Below are 26,583 nucleotides of genomic sequence, written 5' to 3'. Positions count from 1 at the left end.
CAAAAGCAAACAATACAGCCTAAACTAAATATGCAATTTCTATATCAAAGCATTTAAAGTTCTAAAGTGCTAAACTGATTGTTTATTATCAGAGTTCATCACCTCAGAAACAGGAACGGTGAAGAGCCCGCAGTGATCTCTACCGCATCACACACAGTCAACCGTGGCCTGTGGGAATTTAGGAAATAGTTCATCCTAAAATAAAGGAATTACATTATTTACTCACCCTTTAGTCATGGTTGTTTCTTCCATGGAACAATGTTTAAGCGTACAATTAAAGGAGTAGTTCACTTTTACTGATAATTTACTCACCCCCATCCCATGTCATCTAAGATGTCCATGTCTTTCTTTATCAGGCGAAAAGAAATTAAGGTTTTTGATGAAAACTTTCCAGGATTTTCTCCATATAATGGACTTCAATGGGGTCCAAACGGTTCAAGGTCCAAATGAGAGTTTCAGTGCAAACTGTTCAAAGGGCTTTAAACGATTCCAGATGATGAATAAGGGTCTTATCAAGCGAAACGATCGCTCATTAAAAAAAAGTTTAAGTTTTATATGCACAAATGTTCACCTTGCTCTGTTCTGTGATGCACGTTCGTGACTCTCCTGTTCGAACTCGTTCATCAAAATGAACGAATCTTTTTTCGTGTAATTTGGTTAATTCAGTGAACGAGTTGACTCGAGAAAAGATTTGTTCATTTTGATAAACAAGTTCGAACAGGAGAGTCACAAACGCACATCACAGAACAGAGCAAGGCGACCATTTGAGCTTATAAAACTTAAACTTTTTTCTTTTTTTAAAAAATGAGCGATCGTTTCGCTAGATTAGACCCTTATTCATCATCTGGTGTCGTTTAAAGCCCTTTGAACAGTTTGCACTGAAAATGTCTTTTGGACCTTGAACCGTTTGGTCCCCATTGAAGTCCATTATATGGAGAAAATCCTGGAATGTTTTCATCAAAAACCTTCATTTCTTTTCAACTGAAGAAAGAAAGACATGGACATCTTGGATGACATGGGGGTGAGTAAATTATCAGCAACAGTTTTTTTTTAAATTGAACTACTCTTTTAATAAAGCACACAGTGAAAATAGGCTGAAAATGGCCAAAAAAAAATGTCTGTGTGTGTGTGGGGTGGGGGGGTGGGGGGTATAACCACTTACTGTGTGTTTTGCGTACGATTGTTTCTCAAGAACAGATAAGAATAAATTCAACGAGAATAATTTATTCAAACCTCTTAAGCAGAGCTTATGTATCATCATATTCATCAATTATTGTACAGAACAATAGAAATATCTGATATTTATATATATATATATACTTTAATTCTGCATTCATTTCCATACACACACGCACACATATATATTTCCTTTGTTTCTAATTCCTTAAATATATTTTCAGATGAAATGGAGTTATGCTATACTCCTATAAAACAACCACCACCGCCATCACAAAACACACACATACACACACAGTCCGTGTTTGTGTGTATGTATGTGTGTGTGTAGGTTAAAAAGAGCGCACTTAAGCAATATAAACGATGGGTTCTTTCATTGAGTTCTGATCTTTGGAAGACTGATTCTGCTTATGGTATTCAAATGCTTACATACTTAATCCTTATATGGTTATTATTGGCATTATGATGACTTTTTTTTAAGAGCTTTTAGTGCTTAAAGTCAACACGAAATAGCTTGTAACCCATTTTTGTTTCATAAGCCTAAATATTTTCCGATTTAAAAAAGGACATTCAATGATAAAAATGTAAGGTAAGGCTTGATTTTATCTATCGCGAACTGATTGGATGGTGAAAAGTCACTCAACGTGACTAGTGCTTAAAAATAAGAGAGCTTGAAGGAAATACATTTGTTTTCTTTGGAATAATGTGAACTATTTAAAAAGTAAATGGGGTCTATTCCGATTTCATGTTGACCTTAATCATCACATTACCAGATGAATCAAAGCCTGTACGTCATGATGCTAAAATATGCACAGTAGCCTCTCTTTTTTTATCAATATAATATTACTAAAATTCAATACACTTTTTGATATAGTCCTCCCAAAAAACAATGAAAGAAGTACATTCTTTGTGTGTCTCTGATTGGCTGAAGAAGTTTGCCCATCTGGCTTCAGCTGAGATGACAAACATTCGCTCAGAACGGCGGAGACGATGACTTTAGCGTTCACTCGGCAAGAGCGTTTGAGTATTTCATAGCACTTCTCCTTTGCAATCCTCCCCATCTCTGTCCTTCAGTGGAAGTCTTTCCCTTTCATCCCAAGTGCTTTTTGTCTAACCACGTTCTTTCTTTCTTTCTATCCTCTAACTAGTTCTCTCTAATTCTCCTCTAGCTCTGAGTCGTATCATCTCTCTGCCCTTCAGAAGAAACAGTGGAGACAGAGAAAGCAGAGGAGAGCCTAGAAAACATGGAAGGGGGAAAGGAAAAGAAAGGAGGCAGAGCATGAGGTATAAGAAACAAAAGTGCTTGATAATCTAGAGACTAAGATGAAGAATTTGGCATTCAAAAAGCAATTAGTTACATTAGTGTGCAGTGTGTAATTATAGGGCATGTGTCGGTTGTGCAATTTTAAATAAATGCCATGTTTAACAAAAGGAATGAAATGTAATTAAATTGATTGGTGTTTTCTTAAATGGAATATGAAAAATCATAACTCCTATACACTACCAGTCAAAGGTTTAGACACACTCGACTGATTTTATGTTCCTTTCAACTTGATTTTAGGGTGACGTTTGATCTAAAGGCTTCTCTCTATGTTTAAATTAAAAAAAAAATAGAAACTACACGTTTGCACGTGGTGAAAACAAAAATGTGAAAACTTGTACGTTACTGTACGTTCACACCGCCGCTGACTTGAGTGTCAAAGAAGCTCCGGCCGCCGTTAAGGACGCTTGTCAAAAAGTACAGGGAAGCTTGTTGACGCTTTGGACGCTCTGACGTTGCAGGGAGAATAGAAGTGTCACAACATAACAACAGAAAAAAACAAGCAATACATTAAAGAAACCTTTTTTAATGACAGCATTTTTTAAAACCGTTTTGGTCACATTTGGTCGGTGAAAAAAAAATGTAGCTATTATTATTATTATTGCGGTCAAATCGGTGTCACCGTGAGCAAATTAATTGCATTCCCGCTTTAAAACGAGCGTTCGTAAATATTTCAAATAAAAGTTGCGCTCATGCGGTCCCTACAAGCAAACAACGTCATGTCATAAATGATACGAAACCAGTAGGAAAAACAGCAACGGCGATGATTAGCTTCAACCAGAGAATGTTTAATTGAAGAGAATTGGCACTGGCTGGTTACTTCCGGGTTCTGGACTGGCTGCAGTGACACGCGTTGTCCATGCGGGGGCACTCGCGGTCGAGTGCAGAATGAATGGGAGTCGATGGGGTTTCAGCCACAGAAATCCACTTTTCTCAAGATGTAATTTTTTGTCAAGTAATTTGAAAGTTGCATTAAAAAGGGAGGGCTAAGATAATACACTCAGCTGAAAATTGCATTTTTAAGTTCACTTATCTGTTCTAAAATGTGATGACGTCACACAATAGCAGAATGCTAGCGTGTCCCGGCCAACAACGGCCTAACCTGCAAGAAATCAAAAGGACATAAGTACTCGTTCATTCGACTTTTGCCTATAATCTATATTGAACTTGCGGAATCAACAATAAAATCTATTTTGATTTAACGACAAGCAGGTGAAAGAGACACATTTAGCCGTTTAGCCCCATAGACTCCCATTCATTCTGCTCTCGCCCGTGATCACCTCCAGTGGAATTCTAATGGAACTGCAACCAAGATAATACACAACGGGCTAATAGGAAGTGCCAAGGCTCTCCGTTAGACGGGCTCTGCTTCAATGGAGCTAATGTTTTGGTAGGAACGAAAGTTTACGTTCATGTTTCTCCGGAATCAGCCAGCACGAAGGACGTCTACTTTCCGATTGGTTGCTGGCGTTTTGCCGCTGAACCGCGTCACAGCTCATTACCATAAAGTTGAGCTTCTTTCAACTTTCTAATTGACGCTCAAAACGCCCAAAACGCAACGCGATGGATTTGACGCTCCTTGCAGCTGAGAAAAGCCAGCTTCCATTGAAAATTAATGACATGCGGCCGCTTTGGAAGCTCAAGTCGGCGGCGGTGTGAACGTACAGTTAGAGAAATATTTCCATTTAGTTTTCATACTTCACTATCACGTTAAAATTAGAAAAATTTACATAGCGAATGAGATGATGTACAAACCTTTGACTGGTAGTGCAGTCTCAAGAAATGGGTTTTCCTTAACTAATCTTCATCTTAAGCATACAAAAACATTAAGGGCGCACTATTTATTTGTCGAGTAAAGCTGCAGGCAGACATATCCATGCAGAGCTATTTTTAAACGAAATGCTGGACCATTTTTAGAAAAACGAATGTAAAGGCTTTTTTCCAGTTTAAAAAATAATAATTTCCCCCTCACTACTTCTGTCTAGTTTGCTTTCGAATGTTCTTCGAAACAGGTCCTCGTCTGAATCTACCCTTCCCCTCTTCCTATCTCACCTGTCCGTAAGTCTCTTAAGCGCACGCTCAATGTTCATGCGATGTCCGACCCGACTCACACCCAGATCCAGGAAGTCCTCTTTTGTCAGAGATGGCAGGTGGGAGCCATCGATCTCGTTGTCGAGAAAACGTTCCCGGTGCTCTGCCAGATTCAGGTAAATCAGCCAATCAGCAACATCATATTTGCTCCAGTAGGGGAGGGGCTTCGACACAAATGGCTGATTGGGTGGAGGAGGCGTCAAGGGCGGGTAGCCCATACAGGAGGGGGAGGAGCCTCCAGACAGGTAGTTGGTAGGGGAGAGTGACCTAGAGACAAGCGCAGGGTTAGGAGGAGCCACCGGAGACGGGAGCGGGAAGAGAGGAGAAGTTTGCGGGAAAAACTGGTCTGAATATTGATGGGCGACTCCCAATGGGGGTGTTAAAGGGGGTTGGATTTCAAACAGAGAGCTGTAAAGAGGCGCAGACGGAAAGAGAGGGAGCGAGGATGGACGCGGAGGTCCAGGTTGCGGGTGGTCCGAACAGGAGATGAGGGGACTGGGCGCTCGACGGCGCTGAGTGTACGAGTGAGATTCAGAACGGCGCAGCTCCGGCCCGGAGAACTGAAACTCGGAAACTTTTCCACGATACTTAGAGCGATGTTTCGGAGACAAGGGATAGGGGGAATAGGATGGAGAGAGCGGGGGATAAGAGACAGCGGAAGGTGAGATGGGCGCATGAGAGAGAGATATTGGAGAAATGGGAGGATGAGGTAATGAAGGAGGAGAGAGGGGCGCGTGAGCCAGGGAAAGCGGAGAGAGGGGGGTGTGGGGCAGTGACGGAGGGGACAAAATACCGTGAGGAAAAGAAATAGGAGAATTAGATGGTGTCCAGTCTTTGAGAGGGGGTGGAGCTGGGGTTGGGGTTAGAGGTAATGGGATCGGGATTAAGACTGGGGTTAGAGTTGATACAGGAAGAGGAGACGACGGTACAGGGATCAGAGCCGCAGCGGGGGAGTTGGACGTTAAAGAGTTAGGGGGCAGGTTTGGAGATAAGGAGCGTTGGAGAGGCTGAACAGAAGCAGGGATGAGAGGTGCACAGCCGGAGGAGGCGGGATCACCTGGAAACCTGAGAAAGAGAAAGATAAAAGTATGTAAACCAGAATAAAGATGCATGCCGGTGAAAAAGTTCACCGCAACAATGCTAAGGTGTTGTGTGTGGTTGCCAAAGAGAACTGAGAGGTTTTAACTTGTCGGGTTGCTATGATTTGAGGTAAAGTACAGGTTCAGAAAGTAAAGTATTTTGTTCCAATCGCCTGGATTTGCTAATTAGCACAGTTAACTAATTAGTGAAATCAGCTGACGGAGTTCATGGGTGGAATAAACATATGGCAGGACTTTTACTTTATGACCCCTGGACTTTTGTGGGCGGAGCTTAGTTGGAGGCAGAACAATCCCTCTGGCCGCTTCACTAACGCTAGTTAGCAAGTTTTATTAGCTTGTTTTTTTAACAATGACTGGAGAAAATCCGATATTATCGTAATGTGTAAGGTCACTCAGTGTCCAGGACCGCGATTGTTATTTCCAAAAGTTATTTTTAACGGACAGAACCAGATTGGCCGACCCGTAGCCGCCTACGCGCTCACTCAATGCATGGACGATCTGACAGGATAACGTTACCTTACCTCGGGTGAGTGCACTCTAAAAAATGCTGGGTTGTTTTAACCCAACTTTGGGTCAAATATGGACTAACCCAGCCGTTGGGTTGAATTTTTACATTACATTTTTAACCCAACATTTCGGGTTTGTCCATATTTGACCCAAAATTGGGTTAAAACAACCCAGCATTTTTTAGAGTGTGGCCTGACTTCTACACCTACCTTATAGAGAAACCGATCGTAAAGAGAAACTGAGGGCTTATACATCTTTAGATGCCTATAACTATGTGCTGAATGGTCCTGTACAAGACGTGTGTGTATGATCCGCAGTTCTGCCGAGCCAGGGCAGAGAAGACGACAATGAAAGAGTGTGAACTCATGTGAATATTTTCTAGAAATAAAAAATCCAGATACAGCATATTCATTTTTCATTGATACTTGCACCAAACAACACAATAAGATGACATTTAAAAACAATAAAAGTAATTTAAGCTCCTTATTATGCAGCCGAATCTGTGCTGGTTTGTATTGGCCGCCTCCAGTTTTCACTTTGTTTTGCCTCCAGCTAGCGCCGTGACGTGACTGTGACGTCGGCGCAAAAGGGGTCTATTATTCATCCGTCTCAGAGATACGAATCGGACGACAGACGTTGCCTAGCAACACGCCCCCTTTCCTCGGATTTCTCCTCTCGGACGTCGGACAACCGTGAGGACGTCAAGCAAGAATTCCAGATGGCTGCGCCCTGTGACTTGTAAGAATGAATTGTTTTTGAACCGCTTTGGTATTTTAAATGACGATTATAATCACTCGTATTACTGCGTTCCCTGTAGGTATGGGAATCGGTTGTTGTGAATGCAATTACTAGCGTTGCTAACAGAAGATTAACATGAAAAACTTTAAATAAAGTGAACATTTTCAAGTTCAAATGGCTGCGTTTTGATAAGGTGTAGTCATAACGTTTTTATTTTATTGTAAGTGCCTGGTACTCGGCCAGTGCTACCATTGCAACAGCTTTCTCCGACTCGGACAAGCAAGACATAATAGAACGCTTGAAGTGTGGACGTGACGTCAAATCCGAGGTCCGAGTCGGTTCGTTGGGTATAATAGAACGCACCATATGTTCCAGGATTTGTTCAAAGGATTGTTTATTTGAAAAACTGGTTGCATGCATTAGCTTGTCTATAATTGTGACTTCAATGCTGTACTGTATTATTGGTAAGATTGTGTGTCTATGTATGTGATTGTTTTCACCTATGATTCGGCGGTGGTCCCTGACCCTGCCAGCCCCCAAGCTGTTGTAGTTTACTGCTGAGCTCATTTATGATGCTGGCCTTCACATTGGAGAGAGGAGAGTTGAGACGTCGATCCATAAACGCTGGAATCTTCACTTCCTGTTCTTGCTCCTCCTCTTCCCTCGACCTGTACATGTTGGGAGCAGTGCTAGCCTGCCGCTGCAGCGGTGGTCCGGTTCGCCCATTCTGTGTGTGTGCGTGGTATTTTAACATATTTTGAGTGTGTGGTTTAGCTAGCGGCGGGTTTGGAGGTTTGGATTTATGTACGTGCGGTTTGTGGCTTTTTTGAGCGAATTTATCGGTGTGAGAAAGAGACAAATCCTGGGACACTCTTCGGTCTCCTTTAAAACCATCTCCTACTATCCCGCTCTCCGTACTTTCTCGCCTTCCTTCCCTCTCCTTCTCTTGGCCTCCTTCTCGATCCATTCTTTCTGCAAAGTTTTCACTGATGCTGTGACTCTCCAGTTCCTCAATTCCAGAATCAACCACAGCCTCCGACCAATCACGCCCCTTAAGTGCCGTTGCTGTAACTGATGTACTTTCTAAAGGCATAGTTGTGGTGACGGTCATTACAGCAGCAGGTGCAACCATGGTGGAATACGACAGAGACACATTTGCGTGACCTTGGTTTTGGTAGAAAAGTGGTAGAGGTCGATGCAACGACGTAGGGTCAGATGAGGAGGTGGTGGCGGGGGCGGAAGGGGAACTCGAAGGAGGGAAAATCTGAGGGGAAGGAAGAGATGGGGAGAGGGCTGACTGAGTCAGATTGGCCACCTCACTGTCATAAGATGTAAGACTGGAAGTGGCAGAGTCTCCCGCTTGTGGCGAGTGTAAAGGTTGGGGTTGGCCAGTGTTTGGGTGCTGGGAATAGCCAGAGGGTTGAGCTATTTTAGGACACAGCTGTGGAGGCTGGATTTGAGAAGTCGGTGGGAAGAGATATGGATGTACCACAGCAGAAGGATGGATGGGTGTCTGCTGTGAGTCAGCATGCATGTTGTCTGGTAGGGACATGGCATCTTGCTGGGGATTGGAAACCATTTGCAGGGAGTGTTGATCATTGAGTGACTGAGATCCTGACAGCTCCTTCTGTTGTTGTTGTTGTCGATTATATTCTGTTGTTCCATGGGTGTCTATTTCTATCCCGTTTGCAAACTGTATAGGGGGAGGAAGGGGCTCTGCAAACACAAACTCATCATCCACATCCACAGATGGAGCAGGAGGTGGAAGCATCATCACATCGCCACCCTCTCCAACCCGTAGATTTCCCCCTTGCTTCACATCCTTCTCCCCCTCCTTCTGTCCTCCCCTGTCATCCTGGGAATTACTGGTGGGACTTTTGTCAGCCGTGCCGAGTTCACTCTCCTTATCTATGTAGGAAGGCCTGCGGGGAGGAGGCTTGGGCGGTATCCTCTTGTGCCCTTCTCTCTCCCTTTCCCGCAGGTAGGTGTGGTACTGATTGGCTCTGTTGTCCCGGTCCTGAGGGTGAGACTGGTACTGACTGGCTTGATTATCTGTAAACCGCACCTTTGGTGCCCCTCTGTCCTCTCTATCCATGAGGTTCTGTTCATTCCATTCCAAGCTCCCCGTCCCACCACCAGTCAATCGCAGCATTCGAGGAGACTGGGGGCGACTCTGTGGGCCTGGTCCAACTGTTGTTGGAGAGGCACCACTAAGGTAGAGTGAGGTGTGTGATTGGTATATGTAGAATGGAGGAACGGGCTTTTGGTTTGGAGGGGAGACTGCAGAAGGGAAAACGCCAGTGCTGGACAGCTGGCGGCCGAAGTGCCGTTCCTCTCTACGTGTACGGTGGTCGTCTTTCAGCGCTCGCTCACGTGCTGCCAGCGCGAGTCCAAGCGGGCTTGTTGGGTCTAGAACTTTCCCCGTCAATGGGTGGATGAAGGTGGTTGCTTGATGAGGTGTAGCTGATGCGTACTGCGGCAACCCAAACGCAGGCGGCATGCTTAAGGCATCACCAGAGATCAATCCCTCATCGATAGATTTAGACGAGCGCAAACGAGAGGTGGTGTTGGCCTCCACTGGAGTTTGAGCGGACTCCTTCTCATCTAAAACGTCCTCCTCGGAGGAGTAGTAAAACGAGGCGCTTTTCCGACGGGAATCGCGGAAGCGTTCACGTTCCCGCTGTGCTGTGCTCCTGCCCAGTGTTTCCAGTTTACCTGGGATATTAGGTGGTGGAGCTGGAGTGGGCGTAGGAGCCATGACTGGGTTTTGAGGCTCCTGCTCTTCATTCATCTCGGGAGACAGTTCTGTATCCTCACTGCTTGCACGGCTACTGTGCCCGGAGCTGCTGGTAGATGGCGCTTTAACAATAATCGTTGGGATTGAAATGGAACTTTTCTGCAATTTTTCCCTGCCCGTTGCCTCCTCCACCTTGCGCTGCTTCACCAACAGCCCCTTCCCGACTTGCCGACTTGCAGCCTTAGCCACCGCTTGCGCTTGGTTACGCTGTGTGGTGGACTGTTTGGAGGCCACATCGGAGGGAGGTGTGGCGTTGCTATGGCCACGCCTCATGCCACCCATTCTTGCTCCTCCCATCTTGCTGGTATCAGTTTCAGCCTGTAAAACACAAGATTTAATGCTCTTTTTTTACTGGAAAAGACAAGAAAGAACAACTGATGCCAATTCTTGGGACCTTTGACCTATGTGTTCTTAGGCTGAGTTCTTAAAATTAGCTATACTGTGTAGTTTTAAATTTGTTTATTTATTTTTTATTAAATCTTTATTATCTTTTTTTGTGCATGTTTGTATCTGGTATTTTATCATGATGTTTTTACTTTTTGTAAAGCGCATTGAAGTACTTTGATGGAATGAATTGTGCTATATAAATAAACTTGTTGTTGTTGTTGTTGTATGTATTAAGCTCTTACCCTGCGGTTGGGAGGGACCCTGTGCTGTGTCTGGGTGTGAGGCTGGTGGTGTGATGGAGGCAAAGGAGGGACAGCATAAAAATGTGTTGGTGCTGCTCTCCTATCTGTGTGGCCACCGGCAGACAGGGGCGGCTCAGGCGCTGAGGTGTCGGGTGGAGGGGGAATGTCCTCTGGTCCAGGCACAGACAGACTACGAGACAACTTCATAGTAGGAGGATGGAGATGTACCCTCTCCTCTTCTGTAACTCCTTTAATTACATAATTGTAATTGCGATTACAAATTCGATCAATTGTGCAGCCCTAGTTACAGTGCAATTGAACTAAAGACAGTCCTTCCAGTTTTTTTGTGATTGTTGCGGGCAAAAATCCTTGATTACGCGGCTCGTTTTCTTTAAAAATGCGATATTTATGCAATTTTATGCGATGAAATTGCGGGAACTTGCAAAATTTGCGGGAACTTGCGGTTTGATGAAAAAGAGAAAAAAAAGTGATTCCCCCAACATCCTGTTCTCATAGGCTACCACCTTAATGTAAAGAGTAATTTCTTATTACTTCATTTGATAAGCAAGCATACTACATCATAGAAAGTGCTGGGAATATTTAATTTCTCATCTTGTTTTATTTCAGACTGTAACGAGTGTAAATAAAGTGTGGCCCCTTTAAGAGCTGCGCGCTCCCTGTTGAACTCTCTGCAGTGTTATATTATTTGTTCGCCTCGAACACCCCATGTGTGCGGGTAATTTCTATTTGATGCTACTTCTTTTATCTTATGTTGTTTATTAAGTAACGATGTGACGGTAGAACGTGTGACAGACAGTTATACGAGTTATATTTGTGAGATGTCAATCGCCTCCGTGAGTCTGTCTGGCCTCTGCAATAACTTCAGCTGTGAGCTATCCCGTCGCGTAATTGCGTCACTTCATAACTTTCCCATGGAAACAGGGGGAAATGGCTGCTCTTGTGTGAAGCAAACGCAACATTTTTCAACTTTCTGCTAAGATACATGTGACTTTTTTGCAACGAAAATGCGAGCATTATCAAATTATGCAAACCCCACATATTTTGCACGGAAATCGGCAATTTATGCGGCGATAGTGCGGCGTATTTGAAAAAATGCGGCCTCCGCATAAATATGCGGACTTTGGCTGATTTTGCATCGAATTCAGCGATCGCATAATCACGTTTTTCTGGAGGGACTGTAAAGAGATGATAACATTTAAACACACCCATGGATTTCTGACGCATCATCATAGCACGCTGAGTTGAATGGCCTGATGAAAACTGGGCTTGGTTATAACCATACCCAGACCCTGATGGCATCATGCCAACACCTGATTGTTCAAAAGTTTGCTGTGAACAAAGAAAAAGGCAGATGGGATTAAATATTTATCACATTTCCTTGCTGCCTCGGTGAAATACGGATTACAGCACAATATTCACACATGAACTGCTAGTAAATGTACTTTTTTCAGCAAATACAGCACAAAGGTTGTTGCACTCTTACACTTACTACCAGGTGAAAAGTAGAGCCAGACCGATATATTGGCCGGCCGATATTAGGCATTTTCCATAATATCGGTATCGGCAGTTATAATGGCTGATAAATTAATATTTAAAAAATAAAATAAAAATGGACGAAACACGCTTCAATCATCTCTCCTTGGCCTGTTATATTGAAAATTTATGTTTTACAATTTGCAGTATGATGTTATCTATTGCTAAATTATGGCTCATCATAGACTAGCTAACCACAAAGCTAGCTAATGCCACTATCATCAGTGGAAGACCGCTAACGTTAACATTAATGAGCTTGGAAACCACAATGAACTTTTTATGCCTAAACAAAGTAATTATTACTGTATTTATAACTAGCATATCTCTAGTTACAGTCCCTGCATTGTAAAATGTAAGTTATACTTGCGAGGAGTGAACATTTAGACAAAGTAGAAGCCAGACCGCTATATTGGCCGGCCGATATTATCGGTCGATATTAGGCATTTTCCAAAATATCGGTATCAGCAGTTATAAAAGTAGAGCCAGACCGATATATCGGCCGATATTAGGCATTTTCCAAAATATCGGTATCAGCAGTTATAATGGGCGATAAATGAATATTTAAAAAATAAAATAAAAACGGACGAAACACGCTTCAATCATCTCTCCTTGGCCTGTTATATTGAAAATGTATGTTTTAAAATTTGCAGTATGATGTTATCTATTGCTAAATTATGGCTCATCATAGACTAGCTAACCACAAAGCAAGCTAATGCCACTATCATCAGTGGAAGACCGCTAACGTTAACATTAATGAGCTTGGAAACCACAATGAACTTTTTCTGCCTAAATAAAGTAATGATTACTGTATTTATAACTAGCATATCTCTAGTTACAGTCCCTGCATTGTAAAATGTAAGTTATACTTGCGAGGAGTGAACATTTAGACATAGAGAAAAAGTATCAAACGTATCTTGTGCAGAAAAGTTCGCTTTTCTTTTACACGTGTGTGAAATCCAACAATATTTAATAAAAAAAATAATAATATCGGCCGATATATCGGATTTTAAAACCCAAAAATATTTGTATCGGTATTGGCCTTCAAAATCCTTTATCGGTCGGGCTCTAGTGAAAAGCCTTACTAACACAGCTTCTCAACACCTACGATCGGGCTAACAAACGTAAATGGTCATTTGTAGCCTATTATATACTATAAAGAACTCCTTTCTTCAACCAAAGCTACCAAGTCTCAAAGCTTCGTACTGTATATAACTCTTCTGAAGCTTATCTTGTAGCTACTTTTTCCAACGAGTAGCTGTGGTTTTTGAGTAAGCTGATGCAATAATCAAACATGCTTTTCCAAACTTCTCTCTCATGTATAATGTTAGAAAGTCCAATTCATTCTAGTGACTTGTTTTGTTCGGATGGTTCACCGATTTGAATCTCTGCACGGCATTTTAGACCTTATTTTTAGCTGTTCATTAAAATGTTGTTAAAGTAGTTTGTTAAAGTTCATGCTGGTGATAAATGAAAAAATATATCATCAGTAGCTACCATCTTTAAGTAGCTTCGATTGCAGTTTAAATTATGAGTAACTTATGAGTAACAAACTAGCTTTAAAAGTAGCTTCTTCAACACAGTCGAATCACGGTTTATCAGTACAGGGATAAATGAAACAGAGATGTTACCTCATTAGCGTTAAAGCCCTTGTTTCGTTCCTTCTTGCCCCCATGACCTCTGTGACCCTGAGAGTCTGATGTGCTAATTGTCTGTTGAGCAGCGGCTAGAATCTCGTCCAGCTTATCTGGAGAACGAAAGGATGAAAAAAGACGCCATTCATGCATGCTATAAATCATGTCTTTTTATTCAACAGACTGTCAGACTGGAGGTGAAGCCATGTGCATTTATCATAATATACAGTATATAATGATATAAAGAGGAATGCATAGCAGGAGATAGATGTCATAATTAAAAGGAAGATTTCTTACTAAGGGCCATTTGATAGACACTCTTCTTCTTTTCTGGAGCTTGAGAACTCTCTGAATGATCTGATCATAGAGAGAGAAAAAAAATCACATTCAAAAAATGTCCAATCTCATAATGATCCTAACAAACAGCTTATAAGGCACATTCATACATCCCGGAGAAACTTTCATGAGCTGCTCTTATGGTAAATGCCTCCCATATGATAATTGTGCTAACTCTAGCTAGTCACTCATCATCATCATCATGCATTTGATAACTGACATCCACATGCCCATTAAAGCAAAATCAAAAGAGAAATCACCTGGTTTCTTCCATGGGGTGGCAGCTGTAACAGAAAGTGAGTAATCTTACACATGAAATAACTTTCCACAAGTGCACGCTTTACTGGACAACGTAATATTTTCATATTTAGTTATTTTTGTATCATGCATTTAAATGATTCCCTTGTATCTTTCTCAAGTTTGCAATCTATTTTGAGTTGTCATGGTAACAAACTGAGATGACAACTGACAGCCAACAAACGTTACGTGTTTTCATTGTCACAATTTATAACTAATAAATGTAAATCACATACAGTTGTTCGTTGTTTGAAATCTACCACGACCTCTGGGTAGCAAATGGTTAAGTTAAATGCACAGTGTAATTTCTATTACTAATACTACTACCAACTACTACCAACATTCATATCCTTGAAACATTTTATATGAGAAGACAGATTACTGAAAGAACTCTCTACAACATTTTGATGAGACTCGGATAAAATGGCTCAGTCACACACTAGCTCCGCTTCTGAGCACATAACTCGAACATTTTGTAAATAAGTATGACGTTTTTTTGAGTCGGGATGAAGTATGATGTCTGCCTTCTAGTGGAGGGGAGGTGGAATGAAATTTGACACCCAATTTGACAAAATCATCCGTTTTATTCAGTGTAAACTTGACCGTGGTGCCTAGAGGGTTATATTTCATTTTGTTTTTTCATTGTGACATTTTCATGACATGTACTATGTTTTAAAAAAGAGAAGAATTTATACATTATGGTTGTGGAATGCAAATATTGTTTTTTGCATCAGTGCAAATATAATGATGAGAATATTACAAAAAAAAACTAATGTTTAATTGTCACAAAATTATATATATATATATATATATATTATGGCTGTCAGTTTAACACGTTATTAACGGCGTTAATGCAAACCCATTTTAACGGCGTTAATTTTTTTTATCCCGTTTTGTGCCGCACACACTTGTTTCGGCTTGCGAGCCGGCCAAATAGTAAAGTTACTTTTGAGTGGATGACGAGCGCGAGACGCCGAAATGGATGCCCTAAAATTCTGAATGGAAAGTTTACTTGTAAAAAGTTGCCATATTGTCCCATTCACAAGACCAAGTGATCTGTGTTTTGTCGTTGTGAACTGAGCTATCATCATCGCAGCACGTCCAGTCTGAAATACCACTTGATGATGGCCAAGCAAACACACACACACACACACACACACACACACAGATGATGCGAATTGTCCACCCCCTCGCCAATATTAGGGCCTCGTCAATATTTCTTTCACCCTTTTATTGATAGAAAGTGTTACATTGTGTGAGAGATTATTTATAGGCTTTATGTTAGTGTGAAATTGAACACTATTCCAATGTTATTTTCAATAATAATTTTTCCACTTTTCCATATTGATAAGAGCATTAAAATGAGAAAAAAATAATGTAACAAAAAGAAATCAAGAGACATTTAGAATAAAAAAAAAAGTGCGATTAATCGCGAGTTAACTATGACATTAATGCGATTAATCGTGATTAAATATTTTATTCGTTTGACAGCACTAATGTATATATATATATATATATATATATATAGTTGATTTTGTGGCAATTAAGTAAAAAAAAATTGTAAATAATTTTATTTATTGATCTTGGGGTGAATTGTGGATAGTTTTAGGTCATTCACTCTAAAATAATAATATAATGATTCAAAATGAAAGGAGATTTCACAGACCTTTCTCCACTGTGTGCAAAGAAGAGAGAAAAACAAGCACATCATCAGTCAAAAAGATGACAATACATGATAATAAGTTTTGTGATAAAACTGCTGAACATACTAACATGTATTTCATGCATGTATGTGTATGTAAGGTGAGGATCTGTGTTTGTAAGTCTGTACCCATCTCCTCCAGTTCTGAAGTCATGGATTTGGAGCGCAGAGCAATAGCCGGAGGGGTCAGCCGCTTACTTTGCTGGGGAACTAAAGGTAAGGAGAGAGCGCTATTAAATCAAATCAAAAACGGTCTGCAATGCCATTCATCCATCCTCCCACAGACAAATCCACAGTAAAAGCAGACCCTGACCTTTCTTCTTAGGCATTTCCTCCATCTCAGGATTTCGTGCAACCATGACGACCTTCACCATCAGACTGTTCCCGCCCTGGCGAATCATGTTCACCACCTGCCTGTGACCCACCTTCACCACATTAATCCCATTCACCTGAGAGAAAAAAGCGATAATGACGACACTTTTCGTTGAATCAATAGTAACATAAAGGGATAGTTCACCCAAAAATGACCATTCTGTCATTATTTACTCACCCTCATGTCGTTTCAAACCTGTAAGACTTTCTGTCCCTCTATTGACGGATACGCAACTACCACTTTGATGCTTCAAAAAGTTTATAAAGAGATTGCATTAAAGGTTTAGTTCACTTTAACTTTATCTTTTCAAATCTTTTTGAGACATTTGGTTCATTCAACGAACGAAATGAAACAAATGACTCAAAAAAAGATTTGTTCATTTTGATGAATGAGTTCGAATAGGAGAGTCACGAACGCGCATCACAGAACAGAGTAAGGCGAGCATTTGTGCTTATAAAACTTAAGCTTTTTTATTTATTTTTTAAATGAGCGATCGTTTCGCTTGATAAGACCCTTATTCATCGTCTGGAATTGTTTAAAGCCCTTTGAAGCTGCACTGAAACTCTCATTTGGACCTTGAACCGTTTGGACCCCATTGAAGTCCATTATATGGAGAAAATCCAAAAACCTTAATTTCTTTTCGACTGAAGAAAGAAAGACGTGGACATCTTGGATGAAATGGGGGTGAGTACATTATCAGCAAAAGTTTTATTTAAAGTAAACTACTCCTTTAAATCAACCCAGCCTGTGTGAGAAACAATGAGGCTTCTCGTGTTACGCAGCACGTTTGAGCTTCAGCAAATGGTTTGTTCTCGTGCATCAAATCGGTTCTGTTTATGTTCACTAAACAATGTTCATATGTGACTAAAAGCCTAAATTAAATCTGTTCATCACATAAAACAAAGTCTTTTCAGAAAATTTGGACTAAACTGCTCAATTCATATACAGTTTTACGATCTTTTTATGAAATTTACATTTTTTGAAGAGTCAAAATGGTAGTTGCCTAGCTGTCAATGGAGGACAGAAACGGCTCAGATTTCACCAAAAAGATCATCACTTGTCCTACGAAGATGAACGAAAGTCTTACAGGTTTGGAACGACATGAGTGTGAGTAAATAATTACAGAATTTTCACTTTTGAGTGAATTATCCCTTTAAAATATTTTCTAAGATATGCAAAGGTCTGGGGGTCTCATTACATATATTTAGTAAGGATGCTTTGAATTGATCAAAAGTGACACTAAAGACATTTATAATATTACAAAAGATTCTATTTCAAACCAATTCTGTTCTTTTTAACTTTCTATTTATCAAAGAATCCTAAACCTATCAAGGTTTCCACACAAATATATAATACAGTATATTATAATATGTAATATAATATTTTAAAAAGCAACAAAGCTGATTTCAACATTGATTATATGCAAATCAGCATATTAGAATGATTCCTGACGGATCATGTGACACTGAAGGGGTAATGATGCTGAAAATACAGCATTGCATCACAAGAATAAATTACACTTGACAATATATTCAAATTAAAATGCAATAATTTTTTAGAATATTTCTGTTTTTGCTGTATTTTTTATCAAATAAATGTAGCCTTGGTGAGCACATCTTACCCTAAACTTTCAACCACATTATTCACTTCAAGTGACTTTCATGGCTTTACAAAGATTGTTTTTAAATAAAATCATATTTGACAATTATATAAGAAAGGAAATTTGATTTGCAGTTTAGAGAGAGAGAAACGAGAAACACAAGTGGGCGTCTTAAGTATTATCATCAGACTTGTTTCAAAATGATTCAACATGATTCACACTCCACATTAACCAGCCGGGAACCGTGAGGTGAAGGTGTTTGCTAACAGGCCGAAGCGTCTGGAGATGCATCAATACAAATGTACTTTGCCACACCAAATAGTCAAGATGGCATATACAGGGTACGCAAGCTCCACGTCATCTTCTCTTGCAGAATCAAATTAAAGTCAGTAACACAAGTATCACAGTGAGGCTTATCACCTCAGTGTAGGTGTTAAGATTTGTTCAGTCAAGGGTTTAACACCTCACAGACAGGAGACTATACCGCTAAACTCGTTTTGGCTTTGCGTTCTGCGTTCGGTGGCTCGTTATCTAATAAACCCGTGCATTAATTGTCTAAAATGGCTGCATCTAAGGAGGCGAGCTCTTTGCTGACCTCGATCAGGAAGTCCCCCATCCGCAGACCGGACCGCCACGCGACGCCCCCCTCGTCGACTGACTCCAGATACTGCAGGGCAGGGAAGGCCGGAGTCGGGCTGAACTCCTCCACAGGAGTCTGGGCTAGAGATCATAGATCATAATCACAGATCAGATCGGTCCTGCTGTTATCAAACCAGAAAAGAGCTCGTTGATGTCCATCACTCACCTTTGGCCCCTCTGAGCACAAAACCAAAGCCTTCATTGTCTTTTTTCTGCAGAAGTACAGTTTTCTCCTTTATGATGTAGTCACTGTCAGAGAAAAAAGACAAGAGGTGCTCACATGAAACACTCAAGGCTCAAAATTAAAGGGTAGTTCACTTTGAAATGAATTTTTGGTATGTTTTATGATTTTTTTTCTTTGTTTCCTCAGTAGTTTCAATTTTGATGTTTTTAGGTCAAACCGTTTTGTCTGTCAGTCATATAATGCAGGTCTATGGTCACCACCTCAAAGAGCATGCACAGAGAAGTCCAGATTAAACATGATTTAATGACTCGTAAATGTAAGTACACATTAATGGCCTAAGACATGAAACGAGCGGTTTGTGTGAGTAAATCTCTGTGTAAATAATAAGTACACACACGAGAGATCACTTCCGGCGCTTTCCTTAGATTGTACGTGGCTGTGGTTACAATTGGTCAAACGATATAAATACTGTTCGTTTTCTCACACAAACCGCTCGTTTCGTGTCTTAGGCATTCGATGTGTACTTACATTTACGAGACATTAAATCATGTTTAATTTGGACTTCTCTGTGCATGCTCTTTGAGGTGGTGACCATAGAGATGCATTATATGACTGACAGACAAAAACGGTTTGACCTAAAAATATCAAAATTGAAAATACTGCGGAAACAAAGACACCTACATCTTGGATGCCCTTGAGGTAAGATAAAACATAACAAAAAATTAATTTCAAAGTGAACTATCCCTTTAAGAAGTGTCATCGTTTGAGAATATCACTCTGGGTTATGATATAAAATATTTTAATTCAGTTAGTTGCCAACGCCAATAAATAATTAAAAAAATGTTGTACTAAAATAACTATACCTCATTAATAAAATCAATTAAAACTATATAGACATAAAATTAATAAAAATGACAAAGAGGTAACAAAGTAACTTGACTTTTAGTCATTTTAAAATTTAATGAAAACACTATGCAACAATAAAATCAAAATATTAATATAAAAACTATACTTGTACATTAATGATACTAAAATAGCACTGTTCTGAATTCTCTTTTGTGAACAACCCATTTTTAACCGTTTCCAGCACGTTCCTTCAAGAGTTCCAGCATAAAGTGGTCAAGCTGTGGCTGGTAAACCAGTTAAAGTACAGCTTTCGTTAGGTATTGACCAGCTTGGACCGGTTAGAAACCAGCTGCCATGTTTCAAAACACAAGCTCAAAAATAGATTTTGAAATGTCATATATGTTGGATTTACAGTAGCAACGATCACGCTAGTAACTATGCTATTTTGGCGGACACTATGGTTACCATGGTGAATGTATGAGGGTTTGTAGAAGTGTGCAGTTAGTTCAGAGCAAAGACAATGACAGTTATGTTTTGTCAGCTCAGCTCTATCATTTTGAACATTGTGTGTTCTGACTGCACAATATCTTTGTTCTGATGCTTAAACGCCTCTAAAGATTCTAAAAACCTTTTCCAAACATTCCATTTTGGAACATTCCAATTTTAAATATACAGTTTGCCTAATGTGAGTATAAACCACTGATCTAGATTCTATATAGAATGTTATTATATAGACTCATTTGAGGTCAGGATGTTCAAACAATGATCCAGGGAGGTTTTTTTAGAACATTTATCTAACATAATAACCACAGAACATGTTGCTAACATGCACATCACTTTTACATAATGTTATCCAAAACAAATGTTAAACATTCTCCATTATTAGCTTTACATCAGCCTTTGTTGATCAAAATGGATCTCAGTTTACTAAATCAACAAAAAAGGACTTTATAGTGCCTGCGAGCTCTTTCCATTAGCTAAATCTGTAGTAATATTACAGTCTTTATCTTCTTCCACGGGCATATAGATAAGATCCCCATAATCCTGGAGATCCATTATGGAGACAGCACAGTTAGCAATTTAAAATTAGCATATTTATCCCACATTCAGTCAATCAAGGAGTAATCACAACAAGCAAACAAATTAATATCCAGATCATCAGTGTTGGAAAACTAAAATAAGTTCAGTTTCTGTATATAAAATTGACTATTTTTTTAAAATTGCTAATTTCCTAGAGGTTGAACCATCTCAAATGTGAATCTTTCACAACAGCAGCACTTTCCAAATTAAACACCATCATCATCCATCATGGATACAGCAAACGACCCACAGAACTGGCAAACACAAGGTTTAACACATCTAACAACAAACATATCAGATGTACCGGTGGAAAATGCGGTGATGCAAAATGACGATATGTTAACAACAGTTTGGAAAGAGCAAGCATCTGTTTAAATGCATCATGATTATACTGCACTGTACTTAACTACCGAATGACTAACAAAAGCTAATTATAAACACTTAAGACGAGCCAAAACCCTACTAAAAGGGTCAAAAATCAGATTTTTCCCAAAATCCACCAATTTATGCCACATTTGTTCAATCCAAGAGCATCACAAGATGCTATTGAAATGATATTCAGATTATATCAGCATTGGAAAAATAAAATAAGCTGAACGTCTTTTTTATTATTATTATCATTGAAATTGTGATTTTCAAATACAAAATCCTCTCACGTGACAAGTTCGCTCATTTTCTAGAAGTTGATCCGTCTCGAATTTTACCAGCATTTTCCCACTTTGACACCGTTCAGAAAAGCATCATCATATCGCATTGTGTGGGAATGACTGTGATGCGTAGATGACGATACGCCACGAATACTCACACACGTTCACGTATATGATCGACCCCCCGAAGGATCGCAACTTTCTATGATGCACACTTTCACACACACACATATATACACCCATAGTGACTCACACCCTTTTCAATGATTCACAAACACACATACATGTCACATGAACTGGTTTAAAACACACGCACAGCAGGAAAAGGCTTTCTGACGTGTTGTTCCCTCCATCGTATGTACAATGACAGACACATTCACGACTCAAATGCACACGTATAGACGCATACACACACACACACGCACAGAAGAGGGATCTGATTACGATAAAAGAGCAGACTGTTCACACACACATACACACACACAGATTATATATACTGTATATGAAAACATTGATTCTGCTCAACAGTCTGTCTGCTACCTCTTCAGAGCATCCATCTGCCTCTCTCGCTCTCTCTCGCTCTACCTCTCTCTCCGCAGCGACAATAAAAGAATGGAGCAGCCGATACCTGTAAATGAACCAGACGCTGCGGTTCTGGGGACCGAGCGAGGGCCATGAGGATGAGAGGGAGAGAGGGAGAGACAGGTCTTTCTCTCCGTATCCCCCCATTGCCATGTCCCCCCCCTCCTCCGAGTCCTCCTCCTCTCCGGCCCCTCGTCTCTCAGCGCACACTCGGCCAGAGAGAGAGAGAGAGAGAGAGAGAGAGAGAGAGACCGAGCTAACCTACAAGCTTAAGAACGAGTGAGGAGGAGGAGGAGGGAGAGAAAGGGAGGGTTTAACAGAGCTCACATTCAGTCACTGCGACATTCAGAGAGAGACAGAACGAGGAGGGGTTGTGTGAAAAAAAGAGGAGGGAGAGAACGAAAGAAACAAGTGTGGGAGAGAAACATGCTTTAAAGGAATAGTTGACTCAATCCGGCACTCGTTTCAAACCTGTGTGATTTGTGAAACGCTGCTCTTGCTCATATGGTGAAGGCATATCGTGAGACGAAGTGTCTCAAAATGACATATACTGTGGCTTCCTTAACTTTGGATGAGAAATTTTAAGGGAAAGTTCACCCGATGAAAACTCTTTTACACAAACTGTATAGTAAAGTTCATCTCTTCTGCTGAACACAAAAGAAGATATTCTGAAGAATATGGGTAACCTGACAGGTGACGGAAGTCAATGGGGTCCAAAACTGTTTGGTTACTGTCACTGACATCCTTTTAAAACATTTTTGGAACATTTTACATTCATGCATTTCCGCAGTAGTTTCAATTTTGATGTTTGTAGGTCAAACCGTTCTTGTCTGTCAGCCATATAATGGAGGTCTATGGTCACCACCTCAAAGAGCATGCACAGAGAAGTCCAAATTAAACATGATTTAATGACTCGTGAATGTGAGTACACATTGATGGCCTAAGACACGAAACGAGCGGTTTGTGTGAGAAAACGAACAGTATTTATATCGTTTTTACCTCTTGTAACCACAGCCACGTACAAGTGATCGCAATGGGAGACGATTTCAATATATCAACAGACACGCTGAATCACTTCCGGCGCTTGCACAGACCGAAGCGCCCGTGCCTTCAGATCACTTGGACGTGGCTGTGGTTACAAAAGGTAAAAACTAAATAAATACTGTTCGTTTTCTCACACAAACCGTTCGTTTCGTGTCTTAGGCCATCAATGTGTACTTACATTTACGAGTCATTAAATCATATTTAATTTGGACTTCTCTGTGCTGCTCTTTGAGGTGGTGACCATAGACCTCCATAGGTGACCATAGACAAGAACGCTTTGACCTAAAAATATCAAAATTGAAAATACTGTGGAAACACAGACACCTACATCTTGGATGCCCTTGAGGTAAGATAAAACATATCAAAAATTAATTTCAAAGTGAACTATCCCTTTAAGCAGTAAATCGGCATATCAGAAAGATTTCTGAAGGGTCATGTGACACTGAAGACTGGAGTAATGATGCTGAAAAAATTCAGGAATAAATTGCTTTAAAATATATTACAATAAAAAACAGTTGTAATAAAAATTGTAATAATATTTCACAATAATACGTTAAGTTACAGTTAACAGTTTGGTCAAATAAAGAATAAGAACTTTTTCACAAACCTTTTTTTTTAAATCTTATAAAAAATCTTTGGGTTACTAAGAAATGCATAAACATTCTTCACAAATCGCAATGTTTGGACAGATAAAAAATAACCGAGTACAGGTTTGGATCGACATGAGGGTGAGTAAATGACAGATTTTTCATTTTTTGGGTGAGCTAATCCTTTCATACAGTACTGGAGATAAATTGTGGGATATTGATGAGTGGGTGAGAGAGATGCGAGCGGATACTGGTATTCATCACACACTCGGCCTGCATGGCAACAGATGATCAAGACAGCTTATATGTGCATGGACACACACACACACCCATGCATACAGTACACAATTAGTTGTATATAACACATCCTATGCACACAATTTTACATATTCACTGGAAACCAAGCCTTTTCAGCTGATGCACCGTGAGAGAGAGAGAGACAGATCTGAGCGGAGAGACAGCAGTGGCTCACACCGCATGTGTTAATATTCCACACAAGAGCCACAGATCCAAACATTGTTGTGTAATTTTTTGAAAGTGGCTGTGACATTTGCATACCCATCTATTGGAGGCAGAGACTCGCTTTTTGCACCTGCCAGCAAACGTTAGGAACAGGAAGTAGCAAATAATCTTTCTTATGGTGAATCCATTTGACAAAAAAAAAAACATCAACAGATTTTACTGGATCAACATGTACAGTTTAGTTTATACTTGCACAAACACACACACACACACACTTGGTTCACTATTTTAGTGAGGACATTGCATAGATTTCCATTGATTTTATATCAGGCGAATTATATTTTCTATGGCCTAAGCCAAACACTACCCATCACAGAAACATGTTTGGCCAATTTATAAACCTTCTTAACGATCGAAGACCAGTAGAAATGTCTGTTGCCTAGGCCTGTCACGATAATAAATTTAGCTGGACGATAAATTGTCATTACACTGTTATTACACTGTCAAATGCTTCAAGTAAAACCTCAAGTAAAGTGGAACACGTTGGACTAGTTATGATTTCTTGGTTAATGTCAAGTTGTCATAACAAAGACATTTTAAACAATGTCAACTTTGCAATAAAAGTATCATAATTTACCGAATGACACTTAATGACAACAGTCATAAACATTCATAAAGACTCCTTCATGTTCATGACAGGTGTTATGTCATGTTTATGACAGTGTCATGACAGCCTTATTCACACCCCTTCAAATAAAGTGTCACCCTACTCTTTCACTATACATTTTGGCCCTCACAAGTAAAGCCAAACCTGTACACACACACACACACACACACAAATCTAAGCTAGAAATGCAAAATGCACAGCCAAAGTGAAACCACGATATTAGTTCAGTTTTTAATTTATATATTATATCAACAAAGAGTTTTATTCTGAACACATATTTCTACTGTACCTAAAGTATTTAGAAATTATGGAATATTAACTTACATAAGTTTGATGTCAGTCGTTTTTATTTTGAAAGAAAGAAATAAATACTCTTATTCAGTGAGGACGCATTCAATAATTGAACTTTCTATTCATCAAAGAATCTGGAAAAAAAATGATCTCAGTTTCCACAAAAATGATCATCATATTAGAGGATCATGTAAAGCTGAAGACTGGAGTACTGATGCTGATACTGCATATATAAGATTTTAAAATCATTTCTACACAAGTTTAGCTATATAATTTGCTGATCATTTAATTAAAATATAATTGTTAAAATGTTATTAAATATTACAATAATAGTAAACCAGATAAATGTTTGCTTAATTCGAACTGAAATACTCATATTCAATTGCATTTAACATCGTAATATGTGAACACAGATTTTGTTCTGTTCCCACCTGGGCACTTCGAGGCCATCGTACGTTCCTACTGTGTAATGACGAAACAGTTTCCTCTTCGCCTTCTCACTGCGGCTCTCTGAAACACACACACACACACACTCCGACTGTTAGCACATGTAGGCGTGTATATCTGTGTAAGTGGAAGTGTGATGTATTCAAATCGATGTGATTTTTGCATATTTGTGTGTTATGCGCATGAAGATTATGTGAGTAGGCAAACCACCACAGGGAAAAGCTCTTGGGGACGTCCTCAAAAAAAGAGAACAGGACCCATAAAGGATTCATTAAGAAATTAATTCACTGTTGTGTTTCAGGATTACGGTTACAGAGTCCCTACAGCGGGAGTGATTCTCTGTTAACTCCCTGAAACGTCTTGAGTTTTCTTCCGGGAACAAACACGTCACAATATTCCTCATTTAAATAATTAATGCGCAGAATAAAGGGGGCGGGGCCTGGTTGAGTTAGGCGCAATCACATCAAACGAGTTTTTCAGGTTCGAAAACGTGAGGTGCACAGCATTTTTTTTTTACGTTGCTAGGAAATAACGACATGTTAGCCTTTTATCAACTTTATTTACTTTCTGTTAACGAAGTCGTTAAACTCCTGGTAACCCGAGACAGCCACCACATGTTTATCCTCCATCATTGCAGTGTCTGGACATTCAAAGCAACTGTAGCTTTCGTCATTACAACGGAAGGCCCGCCTCTCCACTCATTTGATTGGACAGTGTAAAAAAAAAACTGCAATGGGTCCAGCTGACCAATCAGAGCACAGTGTGCATTTCAAAAGGAGGGGCTTTATCGAGACAGGAACTAAACAGAGCGTTACTGACAGACTGGGAAGAGAGGAGCCGCAACAATGAAGAATATGAGAAAAAAATCAACATTCAAGCAGGAAAATCGATTCCAGTAGAGACAAAACAACATTAAGACTTTGTAAAATAGCATAATATGGTCTGTTTACTTTAAAGGAGTAGTTCACTTTTAAAAAAAACTTTTGCTGATGATTTACTCACCCCCATGTCATCCAAGATATCCATGTCTTTCTTTCTTCAGTCGAAAAGAAATTAAGGTTTTTGGTGAAAGCATTCCAGGATTTTCTCCATATAATGGACTTCAATGGGGACCAAACGGTTCAAGGTCCAAAAGACAGTTTCAGTGCAGCTTCAAAGGCCTTTAAACAACACTAGACGATGAATAAGGGTCTTATCAAGCGAAACGAGCGATCATTTCAAAAATAAATAAAAAAGTTTAAGTTTCATAAGCTCA

At 39.9% G+C, this 26,583-nt stretch overlaps 1 protein-coding gene across 1 annotated transcript in view; it reads right to left on the bottom strand.

Moving 5' to 3' along the window:
- Positions 1-1,208: 1,208 nt before the first annotated feature.
- LOC120488476 (SH3 and multiple ankyrin repeat domains protein 1) overlaps positions 1,209-26,583 on the bottom strand; it is a 44,487-nt gene continuing 19,112 nt past the window's right edge. The window contains exons 14-26 of the mRNA XM_089125930.1: positions 25,313-25,391; positions 18,658-18,740; positions 18,448-18,572; positions 16,193-16,328; positions 16,009-16,089; positions 14,141-14,164; positions 13,842-13,901; positions 13,542-13,657; positions 11,586-11,709; positions 10,360-10,607; positions 7,434-10,048; positions 4,550-5,653; positions 1,209-2,411 (exon numbers count right to left, since the gene is read on the bottom strand). Of these exons, the coding sequence (XP_088982056.1) occupies positions 2,342-2,411; positions 4,550-5,653; positions 7,434-10,048; positions 10,360-10,607; positions 11,586-11,709; positions 13,542-13,657; positions 13,842-13,901; positions 14,141-14,164; positions 16,009-16,089; positions 16,193-16,328; positions 18,448-18,572; positions 18,658-18,740; positions 25,313-25,391 (4,865 nt within the window). The 3' untranslated portion in view covers positions 1,209-2,341. The remainder of the gene's footprint in view (positions 2,412-4,549; positions 5,654-7,433; positions 10,049-10,359; positions 10,608-11,585; positions 11,710-13,541; positions 13,658-13,841; positions 13,902-14,140; positions 14,165-16,008; positions 16,090-16,192; positions 16,329-18,447; positions 18,573-18,657; positions 18,741-25,312; positions 25,392-26,583) is intronic.

The sequence above is a fragment of the Pimephales promelas genome, chromosome 22 (assembly GCF_988280905.1).
Source record: "Pimephales promelas chromosome 22, fPimPro1.hap1.1, whole genome shotgun sequence".
NCBI classification, from domain to species: Eukaryota; Metazoa; Chordata; class Actinopteri; order Cypriniformes; family Leuciscidae; genus Pimephales; species Pimephales promelas.
The sequence above is the reverse complement of the archived record's forward strand: the minus strand, read 5'-3'. Positions and strand labels throughout refer to the sequence as shown.